The 12,187-nt window shown below is 32.4% G+C and overlaps 2 protein-coding genes and 1 long non-coding RNA gene across 5 annotated transcripts; 2 read left to right on the top strand and 1 right to left on the bottom strand.

Moving 5' to 3' along the window:
• Nucleotides 1–817: 817 nt before the first annotated feature.
• On the top strand, nucleotides 818–3,813 carry LOC146911424 (signal peptidase complex subunit 3B-like). Its single transcript, XM_085724606.1, has 6 exons — nucleotides 818–995; nucleotides 1,090–1,137; nucleotides 2,834–2,896; nucleotides 3,007–3,060; nucleotides 3,341–3,427; nucleotides 3,515–3,813. The coding sequence occupies exons 1-6, from the start codon at nucleotides 870–872 to the stop codon at nucleotides 3,638–3,640; spliced, it is 504 nt and encodes a 167-aa protein (XP_085580732.1). The 5' UTR covers nucleotides 818–869; the 3' UTR covers nucleotides 3,641–3,813.
• A 64-nt stretch (nucleotides 3,814–3,877) lies between these two features.
• LOC146911422 (uncharacterized) lies at nucleotides 3,878–12,121 on the top strand. Its single transcript, XR_015018147.1, has 2 exons — nucleotides 3,878–4,016; nucleotides 11,989–12,121. It is a non-coding gene; the product is annotated as an uncharacterized LOC146911422 (long non-coding RNA).
• On the bottom strand, nucleotides 6,189–8,430 carry LOC146911423 (F-box protein At4g35930-like). Of its 3 annotated transcripts, XM_085726962.1 has the most exons (4): nucleotides 8,178–8,353; nucleotides 7,042–8,059; nucleotides 6,826–6,935; nucleotides 6,189–6,749 (listed from the first exon to the last, which is right to left on the bottom strand). In XM_085726962.1, exons 2-4 carry the CDS (start codon nucleotides 7,063–7,065, stop codon nucleotides 6,488–6,490), a joined length of 396 nt encoding a protein of 131 aa, XP_085583088.1. In that variant the 5' UTR covers nucleotides 7,066–8,059; nucleotides 8,178–8,353; the 3' UTR covers nucleotides 6,189–6,487. The 3 variants fall into 3 exon arrangements, with proteins under 3 accessions (XP_085583088.1, XP_085583087.1, XP_085583089.1); XM_085726961.1 differs by having other exon boundaries at nucleotides 7,042–8,430; XM_085726963.1 differs by having other exon boundaries at nucleotides 6,189–6,746; nucleotides 7,042–8,351.
• Nucleotides 12,122–12,187: the final 66 nt, after the last annotated feature.

Below are 12,187 nucleotides of genomic sequence, written 5' to 3'. Positions count from 1 at the left end.
TCCCTTTTATATTGCTGACAGTGATTTTCCATGTCCTCAAGTGATTGGCCAACGTGGAGAGCCACCTGTACAAAGTCAACGTTTTTTGAAAAAAGTTAACAGAAATGACCAACTAAGTAAACGGAGGAGGACTTACAGGACCAAATTGACACATTTAAAAGTTAAGGGACTGAAGTGAGAAGAAAAAATAAGTTAAGGGACCTGGGGATGTATTAAGCCTATATAAAAACTATAAGACATTTGAAGTGAAGTAAAAAAAAAAGTTTACTTTTACTTGATAAATAAGCGCATAAATAAGTTATTATCATACTTGAAAAGTTAAAATATTATCTCCTTATTTTATCTCAATCGAAATTTTAGTCCATCTATTTTTAAAACCACCATTTTGGTCTTTTTGTTATACATTTCCTCTAAAAAAATAATTATTATTTTTTACAAAAACATTATAATAATTATATATAAATTATTATTTTTAAACAATTACTTTTTCGAGGGGAACATAAATTATGTACTGTATAATTATTTTCTTAGAGGATATAAAATTTAGTTTCCCTAAAAAAATTAGTTGTTTTTTTTTTAGAGGAAAAAAAATAAATAAATAAAATTAGTTTTTTTTTTGAAGGAAAATAAAATTAGTTGTTATATTTTTTATTAGAGAAATAGTAAATATTTAATTTTATTTTTCTGCAATAAAATAAGTGCGACCCCACCGCTTGCGTGTTGTATCCAATGAGAGAGAAGGAGAAGACAAGTACACTGACTGAGTAGTCTACAACTCACTCACTATATTTTATTTCCGAGTTTCAATTCTTTATCCACTTTTATCAAACAGATAGATTGCAATCGAAGAAGAAAAAGAAATTCCGAGAATGCATTCATTCGGTTACAGAGCCAACGCTTTGCTAACATTTTCTCTTACGATTCTTGCACTTATGTGCGCGATTGCATCGCTTACTGATTCCTTCAATTCCCCATCTCCTTCTGCTCAAGTCCAGGTCTCTTCTCTTCTCTTTCACAGATCTGTCATTCAAATAACACTTTCAATTTCAACCCTTTTTTGTTAATTTTTATTTTTATTTTTATGTGTAGGTGTTGAATATTAATTGGTTTCAGAAACAACCCAACGGTAACGACGAGGTAATTCATGTTTAGATGCTACTATATATATATATATATATATATATATATATATATATATATATATATATATATATATATATATATATATTTTAATATGTACTGTTTACTTAATTAAGATTGCAGATCGTGTTTTAGCTGTGTTTCATGTGCATTTTACTTTATCCTTATGTTTATGGTAATTGTGTCATTTAAGTTGTGGTTGTTACCCTGATTTTTGTCCTTCCTTCGTTAGGGAGATGAATTCCCATGTTACAGTATATGTAAGGAACAGAACACAGTTTATGGCAATGAAACAGTTTAGATAGAGAATTCATAGATGAATTAATGTGAGTTTTATTGATGTGATTTTGAATTACTGAAGGAGTGTAAATCCCCAATGGTATTGTCTAGGAAGAGCAACTTATGTTATGCTATAGTTATAAACTCCATCGGGTCCTATATATAAGAGAAAGTTGGGTCAACAAAAGTTAATGGGTCCCGATCCAAATTTTGAACCAATACATCAACTCTTGTTGACCCAACTTTCTCTTATATTTAGGACTGGAGGGAGTACTTATATAGGGTATAGGGTATGAAAGGAAACTACTCCCTCCCAAAGTGCTCAAGGAAGGGTAGTATGTGATGTGGACCAAAAAGAGTCTTATGAAGCAAAGAGTTCTCTCTCAAATGTCTCCATCCCTTGCCTTATATGTGAAGTCATATACCTTCCGTTGGAGACTCTCACTCTATAGCTCTTTCTTATTTCCTTATTTGTTTCAACTGATTGTGTTGAGCCAATGCGATAGACCACAACCCTTGATTAAGAGGGTTTATGTTAGGCGAAAGAAGCAGGTTACAAGGGATTATAAGTTATAACTCAAATAGCCAGATTGTTACGAAAGATGTTAGGAAATTAGCGTCAGTTGGAAAGTTAGAAAGTGGGTTATATAAGGGAAGTTACCAAGAGAGCGGATGGTACCTTGTATTTTGGGAGCATTCCTGTGGGTAGAGTCTGGTTCTGCTGAATAAACAGTGTAGTCGGTCTCAATTCATGCAATAAGCAATTCTTTCTGTTTTCTAAGGCCAGTTCTATTCACCGGTTCACAGTGCTTGATATATTCCTCGCTTCTCCTTTCCAAGCAGTATAACTGTGGAGCCAAAAAAAAAAAAAAACAGTATAATTGTAGAACTTGGAGGGTCTTCAAAAGACCTCGTATCTTTCAAATGACAAGATATCCTTCCCCCAATCTCTCCTTTTATTTATTTGCAAAAAACCTTATTTCTTCACTATCTTCCTTACTAACTAAGGAAGGAGAGTACCTATTAGAAGTCGTCAAACTACCTCCAAATCTGAAAGATTCGATGTAATTGCTTCAGAGGCTTGTTAAAATGTCTGTATTTACATACAACAGACAAGAGGTACTTGTGTGTGCATGAAACAGGTCAAAATCATAGCTGGAAATTGTTGGAAACATCATGTTGGTTCTATTCTACATACTTTTTTCAAAGATGGCAACATTTATAACTACTTGTATTTCAAACCGCCTACCACATTATTATGAGTATCATATTGTGTCATTTTCATTTACCAGCTCGTTTGGATCCCTTTCTCTGATATTCAAATGTCATTCTTATTCATTGTTCAAACTTTTTTTTTTTGAATGGCAAAATATTCATTGTTCAAACTGAAATGGAAGCATTATTATTCTTGCAGGTCAGCATGACACTAAATATTTCAGGAGATTTACAGTCTCTGTTCACGTGGAACACAAAACAGGTTCTTCACTTCAATTGCATTTTTCCTCTTAGTTTTTTGTCTTATTTCAGGACAAAAGTTGGGGAAGAAAGGAAACTAATTTTGGTTTTGCTTCTTTTCTATGCTTTCAGGTTTTTGTCTTTTTAGCTGCTGAATATGATACACCAAAGAAACCCTTGAATCAGGTATGATGTATGCTTTGGTTAGATTGTTTGCAACTTCATTTGAAATATACACACCTAAATTTGAAGCTTGCCAACTCCTTTTTATAACAAGCGATTAAAAGAAAGACATGGTAATAGTGGGTTGGTCATTGTTGAGATGGCAGCTTCAGAGTTTGTTTGCACTATTCATGATTTCATGTCACTCAGATAGCTTTGTTAATGCATGTATTGCTGCATTTCTGTCACTTTCGGTATATGTTGTCTTATATATTTCTCATTCTCTTGAGATGCCATTTTACAGATATCCCTTTGGGATGGTATCATTCCCTCTAAAGAGCATGCAAAGTTTTTGATTCACACGTCAAATAAATACCGTTTCATTGATCAGGTATATAACTCTTATAGGAAGTCTGTCTAATATGAATTACCTCAGATTTCTTTAGGCCTTAACTTTGCCTTTTTTATTTGTGTACAGGGAACCAATTTGCGTGGTAGAGAATTTAACTTGACCTTGCACTGGCATGTTATGCCAAAAACTGGAAAAATGTTGGCTGATAAAATAGTAATGCCAGGTTACCGATTGCCCAGGGAATACAGATGATGCCTTTGTCATGTTAACGTTTTTGCTGTAACTTTAACCTTTTCTATAAGGGATATAAAGGGTTGCTTTAAAGAAATATATCAGGGAAAAAAATATTGCGCTTTGAATGGTGGAGATGAATAGCTTTTGAATTATTATTATTATTTTGAGAAATAGCTTTCGAATACTCGAAATCCGAAATTTGCTTGTGGTTGTCTTAAGCTTATTTTCTCCTTTAAAAACGTATCTTGCCGTAATGAATCCTTTGGGTTCAGTCATTAAAAATGGAGGCCACTTCTTTACACATCCTATCAACTTTCTAGACAATTTGTGCGTTTCGAATGTCAACAACTTTCAGACAATTCGTGCATCTGAAAGTATGAGGGTATTTTAATAGGTCCCATTTAGAATGGACAAATGCAATACTTGTGCACACAACACAAGTTGTGCATTTACCTGCAGCAGCAGGTTTTGGTGGGGTCAGGTGACCTGCTAAAAATAAATAATTAATAAAAAAAAACATATTATATTAAGAAATATTGGTTTTATTGTTTTTTCTGTATACACCCCCAAAACTTGAACATTGAGAGTAGTAATTTCACACCAACACATCAGCAAATTAGTTTCTCACATTTGTTATTTTTTTTTTTTACGGTTTCCTTCTTGATTCTCTTCTCCTTCATCATGTTCTTCATTTCTTCATAGTATCCATCATTTCTTCACACCACCCTTCGAAACACGCATGCTATCAGCTTGGTTCTCACCTCTCACCTTAGTTTTCTTTCCTCATCCTTCATGTTTGACAGAGAAGCATATTCATCACATGTACCCAGATTCGTTTGCTCAATCCCTACAATCCGAAATCAGATCCAACATCTCTTCTTCATCTTCGATTCACTGAATCCATATTGAATTGTGTTCGTGGGTTTAGGGTTACAATAAAAAACAACATGTCAAAGTTTTATTTGTGGATTAAGAATAAAAATCTAGATTTTTTTTTTGAATGAATGAATTATGGGTGTTTATGCACACATATACCTTGGTTCCAGACATGTTTCTTTTTCTTACTTAACTTTTTTCATTAATGTAATTTATAAATTTAATAGATTTGTGGGTTTAGATTTTAGATTTAAAAACTTTGAGTGATTTTTACTGTAATTTTGGGTATTCAAAATTTTGATTATTCCAAATTAGATTTATGTTTTTACTGTAATTTTTTTTAATTTAGAGTTTGATTTTCAAAGATGTTGATGATGATTCCATGATGTTGATGTCTTTTGTTTTTTGGGCTGTTGCTGCGTCTGTTTGGGTTATGTGGCTGCTGTCCGTGACAGGTTTGGTAAAGAGCAGCAGGGAGCTTTTGGTTCTGGTAGTTTTTTGCTGTCAGGGCTGTTGGTTTTAGCTGTGTTGCGGTTCTGCACAATGTAGCACAAATGCTGTGTTCTTGCGTTGGCGTTTGGGGAGTCTTTTTTGGGTGTTCTGTGATGTTTTTGTGGTGGTTTTGATCCAAATTAAAAGGCAGTGTTTACCTGGGTATTCATTTCCTGTCTTAAGGGTTTTTTTATTGAGTTTGTATTGGTGTGTAGGTGCCCTTCATTTATAGGCACTTGTTGTACTCTTTATCCTCCTTTAGTCGTGCATCTTGTGCTTCCCGAGCTTAATAATATTTGTTGATTAAAAAAAAGAGGGAAATTCTTGGTTGCAGTTGATGATGATGGATGATACAAGATTGTGTTGAAGGTGGAGGTGGATGGTGATAGAGATGCTGGATTTGAGTTTTAGTTGTATGTTAATTGATTTCTAATAATTTAATTTAATGTATTAATAATAAAATAAATAAACATAATGACATGGAAAATATTTAATTCAAATCACCAATGCAAGGTGAGCACCATGTCATTAATAAATTTGTCGCATCATTTAAATTAGTAGGGATCAAAAAAAATTGCTGAATAGAGGGACTTTTTTTTTTTTAAAGAAAAAAACAGAGGGACTAAAAAGTTGGTTTTGATAAAAGGGGGATCAAAAGTTAACGAATGTATAAATAAGAGGGTCAGGATTGCATTTAAGCCTTCATTTTATTATGGGTTGACACAAGCCTACCATTTTATTGTTTAATTGACACAGGCCTAAATAAAATTTATTTTGACACATAATTAATTTTTGAGTGTGTCCAAAGTTTTTGATTTGTAGTTGTGTCCAACTAAAAATTTCTCTTCTATATAATTAATTTGACTTATGAATAAAACTTAAGTGGACTAAGGCCGAAATACAAACTCAATTTTCAACCGACATTTTGTTATATAATTAATTTGGTGAAAAAATAATAATAATAATTTACCTTTCATAATCTAACAGTCTATGTCCAACTTGTTGTAGAGATTCTGGGTTCATTAGTTTCGTAAATTGCAGACTAAAGCATGATAATGTAAAGCTAACAGATGCAACCACCTGGTAGCAGTCAATCGTAATATTGCAGCTATAGGTAGAAGTAAGTTGCACTTTGACAGAAATAGTCATATACCTCTACATTATAGCAATACCCACTTTTGAATCATGCAAGGATATGTATACATAGATAAACGAAAGCACAGCCTTCTTTACTAATAAAGAAGATCCTTCAATTTTTTCTGAAAATAAACTCACAAACTGTCTCAGAAAAACAAAAATATACAAGTAATATTTTATAATAATATTATTTTAGCAAACATTGCCAACCCTCCACACCTAATTGGACATCAGGAATATCCATACCAGCTAAACTGCCCCTCAACACAGACTACAAAATTGTATCATAACTATTCTAGCATTCACTAGAAACCAAAAAAGAACTATACAAAGTGAAGGGAAAAAATAAACATAATCACTTCAGAGAAGTTTATTCTGAGCAACTGCCTTGCATAGTTCATCTTCACAGAAGAGAACTCTGTTAGAAGCCACTGATTTGCACTGAGGCTTTGGTATAACTGATGGCACCATGCAATGAGAAGCGAATGCCGATTCCTTGAAAAGAACAGTTGTAACCTGTCGCATCTCAGAAACTTTAAGGCGAGAAGGAGGTCGAGGCCCATGACAAGGTGCTTTAGGCGTATGCGGGCTTGGAATCCTTAGTCCCTTCCCATCACCCCTGCTGGAATAAAATTATAGCACTGTAAAGACATGATTTAAAAAACACGGGAAAGAGATAATCGGCTAGAAACACTTACCACAGAAAAGGCCAATGCTCAGAAGGACGAGGAGTCATTGTACTTAACATCTCTAGCCGAGAGCGGTCTGGGGTAATATAATTGAAGTGAAACTGCCTTGCAACAATAACCTAAAAACACTAGAAAAGTTAGCTGTTGCACAAGAATCAAACCACTTCAATTCATCATAAACGAATATTCATGGGCATATAAACAGCAGGGAGACTCTGAATTTACTGCTTTTCTAATTCTGAGAAACATGGAAAACAGCTCTCAGTTGATCATGGTGCAGGCAGCATAATATTTTAACCTCAAATTGTGAAAGAAAATGGGGTCAACACAATTATAAATAGTTCAAAGAGGTAAGATGACCTAATTCAGAAAAACATGACTGTAGACAATCAATTGAATATAGTAAAATGAAAATATAAAGAAAGAGTTTTAACATCTTTTCGCTTGTAGATATGTGCAGTTGTTAACAAACAAATATCAGTCGTACAGTAGTGTCAGTGATATCAAACACAAAATCACATGCGCTAGAGCACCATACAATCAACAAACACAGGCAAGAATAAACAGAGGCTAAAAACACGATGTAGAATACATCACATAACCAAAACAATACAGTATTTCCCTTTGTGTGCTTCATCACAATATTAATACTCACTTCTACGTTTAAACAAGTCAGTACAAATCACTGAAAACCCACAAAGGCAAATACTCAAAAAAAAACTAGCTGAAGATGAAACTCAACACTGAATCAAAAGCAACAGATGAAAGAACTAAAAACAGTGACACAATAAGTTGTAAGTGAAGACAAATAACACTGAAACATAAATTTTCCTTCAATAAAAAAACACTAATACATAAATTTATTCTTGACCACAATAAAATTAGAATTAACATAAATGTGAAGAAAAATAAAATCAATGCAAAGGGCACTCATCATCTTCACCCATCTCCTTGTTAGCATTATCACTGTCGCCTATACTTTCATATGAGGAGGTTCTAAAATTATTGTGGCATGACACTTCAACATTCGATCCCATTCTGCTTAATTCTTTATTGCACATATCCTTTTCATCCCTTTTATGCTTCATTTATAATGTTAGTGCCTCGATTTTAGCTTCTTTCGAAGGTGAAGTTGAAGGTGGATGAGAGGAAACCCTTCCTCTACCTTTGCCTCTTCCTCTACCCTTGCAACTGCAATTACTAGATCAACTTTCTTTGAAACAAGTCAGACAGTGACTTCACTCTAAATAATTCAAAAACAAGCCAAAGTTAATATGAAGCATACTCAATATAGAATCAGGAATGACATTAAACTTGTTCACATCAGTATATGAGTACTCATCGAGTTACTTCAAACCAACCAAAAGTGGCTTCTCATATGATAGCTCAAGGCATGCAAGCGTATCACAATTCGTTCCATAAACTCTTTCCCTTCAGCATCTGGCTGAAGCAATTTCAAGGCACGTCTTAAATCCATAAAGAACAATGCTTGAATTTCAATTGGATAGCCATAAACACCCTGAAACCATAAATTATAAAATTAAAAAATGAAGAAATGGATAGATTGACCACCATTAGGAGTAAAAGTCATGGTAAATCCCCTGTCAGACATTATCGACTAACCAAGCTTACAGCTCTCACACTAATGACAACTCTCACCCTAATGACAAGATTCTTTGACCTAAACTACTTTAAAGATTTCAGAATGACTGATCAAACTTACAACTCTTACCCTAATTGAAAGAATCTGGGAGTCAAAGTACTTGGATGAATGATTGATGACTAATCAAACTCTTTACTGACTAACCAAACGTACAAATCTCACCCTAATGACAATAATCTTCAACCTAAACTACTTCCAATATGTCAAGACGACTCATCAAACTCACAACTCTTACCCTAACTGAAATAATCATGCAGTCAAAGTACATGGGTGAATGTTCAATGACTGATCAAATTTTTCACCGATTAACCGAGCTTACAAATCTCACCCTAATGAAGAGAATTTTTGACCTAAATTATTTCCAAGATGTCAAGACGACTCATCAAACTCACAACTCTTACCCTAACTGAAAGAATCCTATAGTCAAAGTACTTGGATGAATGTTCAATGACTGATCCAATTTTTCACCGACTAACCAAGCTTACAACTTTCACCCTAATGACAACTCTCACCCTAATGACAAGATTATTCGAACTAAACTACTTCTAAGATTTCAGAACGACTGATCAAACTCAAAATTCTTACCCTAACTAAAATAATCTTGGAGTCAAAGTACTTGGATGAACGTTCACTGACTAATAAAACTCTTGTTATCGACTAATCAAGCTTACAACTTTCACCTTAATGACAACTCTCACCCTAATGACAAGATTATTCGACCTGAACTACTTCCAAGATGTCAAAACGACCGATCAAACTCACAACTCTTACCCTAACTGAAAGAATTTTGCAGTCAAAGTACTTGGATGAATATAAAGCCAGGTCAGGCTTAAAATAAAGCCTTTGACAGGTAAAAGGCCAAGGCGTAGGCCTTAGTTTTTCAACTAGGCCTAGCCTATTTAAGCAAAGCTCGGCTCGGCCCGACTCATTCCCACCACTAATCAAACTCACAACTCTTGCCCTAACTGAAAGAATCTTGGAGTCAAAGTACTTGAATGGACGTTCACTAAGTAATCAAACTCTTGTTATCGACTAACCAAGCTTACAACTCTAACCCTAATGACAAGATTCTTTGACCTAACCTACTTCAAAGATTTCAAAACGACTGATCAAACTCACAACTCTTACCCTAACTAAAAGAATCTTCGACTAATCAAGTTCACCGCTCTCACCCTAACGACAACATTCTTCGACATAAACTACTTCAAACATGTCAGAACGACTAATCAAACTCACAACTTTTACCCTAACTGAAAGAATCTTGCACGGAAAGTACTTAGATGAAAGTTCAATGAATAATCAAAGTGTTCACCGACTAATCAAACTTACCACTCTGACCCTAATGACAAGATTCTTCACCCCAAACTACTTAGATGAAAGTTCAATGAATAATCAAACTCTTTATCGACTAATCAAGGTTAAAACTCTCACCCTAATGATAAGATTCTTCGACCTAAACTACTTCAAAGATGTCAAAACGACTGATCAAACTCACAACTCTTACCCTAACAAGAAGAATAATATACGATAAGTACTTGGATGAATGTTTAATGACTAGTCAAAGTGTTCACCAACTAATTTTGCCTACAACTCTAACCCTAACGACAATAGTCTTCGACCTAAACTACTTGGAAGATTGCTAATAGTTAGATCAAGAGGTCACAACGACTAATCAAACCCACAACTCTTACCCTAACAACATGAATCTTATATGAAAAGTACATGGATAAATGTTAATTGATTAATCAAGATATTCACTATGTGGTTTTTATTTAATTAATTTTATCGTTATTATTATAATTAACGTGTATTACATCATAAATCTACTTTAATAATACTATATTCCAATAACAAAACTAATTTATAAATTCAATATAGATAACAAATTACAACTATTTATTAAACACGTTGAAAGGAAAATAACATAATAATACATTAAGGCTCTGTTTGGTAAAAATAGTGGATAACTGATAAGCTATCTGATAGCTTGTAGCTGATGGCTAATGACTGATAACTTATAGATGATGAGTGATAGCTGATAAGCTAATTGAAGTGTTAAGTAAAATTAGTGGTTCAACTAGCTGATAAACGTAAAATGACATAAAAGAACATTTTAAATTCATAATAAAATTGATATTTAAAATATTTTCTTTTAAAAAATAGAATACTTAAAATTTAGTAATTTAAATTTATTATTTTAATATGTATATATATACATATATATAAATATATATATATATATACATACATATATATATATATATATATATATATATATATATATATATATATATATATATATATATATATATAAGAATAAAATATGTTTCACTGAAATTTAGCTGATAAATGTATATATTTTTTATACTTTTATTAAATTAATTAGTTTCCACTGAAATTTTATTTTAAACTTAATATTCATTTAAGTTTTACCTAACTAAGAAATATAAGAATAAAATATGTGTTTCCTTTTTTCAAGAAAAATAGAATATGTTTCTATCTATTCATATTAAATTATAAATCTAAGAATAAAATTATAAATTATAAACTATAAAAAAATGTTGAATTTAACTAACAACGAATATATATGTTTTAAAAAAATGTCCCTTAAAAAAAGCGAAACAATGTTTCAAAAAAAGAAAGAAGCCAAACAATATATGTTTTTTTCTTAAGAAAAAAAACGTAACGTTCAAAAAATATATATAAAAATAGCTCACGCAAAAAACAATATTATAAACGTAATGTTAAAAAAAAATATAAACATAACGTCATTAAAAAAATATATATAATGAATACAGAAATGTTTTGTGTATTTTAATGTCCATTTACCATAATCCATTCAACAATAATGTACACACTTTGGTCACCAAAATAAGCAAAACTTGACATTTTAGATTTATCCAATAAATAATCAACGTGATCTTTAATATACATCACACACACTATTTATTAAATAAACCTAAAAGGTTATATTTTGTTTATAATAGTGACTAATCTGTCTATTTATTACCCAACTATTACGCCCAATTTATTCATATTCTAAATTTTCAAAGAAAAAAAATTCCAATTACAACCGTTCAATTTACTTCAACAACTTCTACTAAAAATTTTTATTCATTTTTGATTTATTGTATCTTTAATTTATAAATATAGTTTATTGTATATTTAATTTATATTATGATTTAAGGAAAATTGTTAAATTTCCTTCTACCAACAATACTAGTAGATATTGTCCAGGTTTGGGCCACGTTGATTTATACAAGCCCAAGGCAAAATTTACCAAAAAAACCAATAAAATATTATGATTTATTCAAATGGTGGGGTCGGCTCTACTTTTTCAGCAATAACACCAGCAGGTCACCCTTCACTTTATTGTCACAGATCTCAACCGTTGGTATATAATAGTAATATATCAATGGCTCACAATGGCTGTCAGACTTACATGCACAAGTTGTGTTTTGTGCACAAAAAGATGAATTTGTGCATTCTAAACTGGGCCATTTTAATAGGGAGTGCAGGGGAAAACAGTGCCCTTAAAAATTGCTAGCCAACAGTTACCCTGATTTGAGTCACCTCTGTAGTTAGCTGGTATTCCAGAATGTCAATTTCTCTATTTTACAAGAAACACCGATTTCACTTCAATTTCGCCCAACTCCATTTCATTGAATATACTCAAAGTCAGGATGCTTTAAACAATGTATCTACAGA

This window comes from Medicago sativa, chromosome 7 (assembly GCF_051527215.1).
Source record: "Medicago sativa cultivar Bolivia chromosome 7, Bolivia_mono, whole genome shotgun sequence".
NCBI classification, from domain to species: Eukaryota; Viridiplantae; Streptophyta; class Magnoliopsida; order Fabales; family Fabaceae; genus Medicago; species Medicago sativa.
The sequence above is the reverse complement of the archived record's forward strand: the minus strand, read 5'-3'. Positions and strand labels throughout refer to the sequence as shown.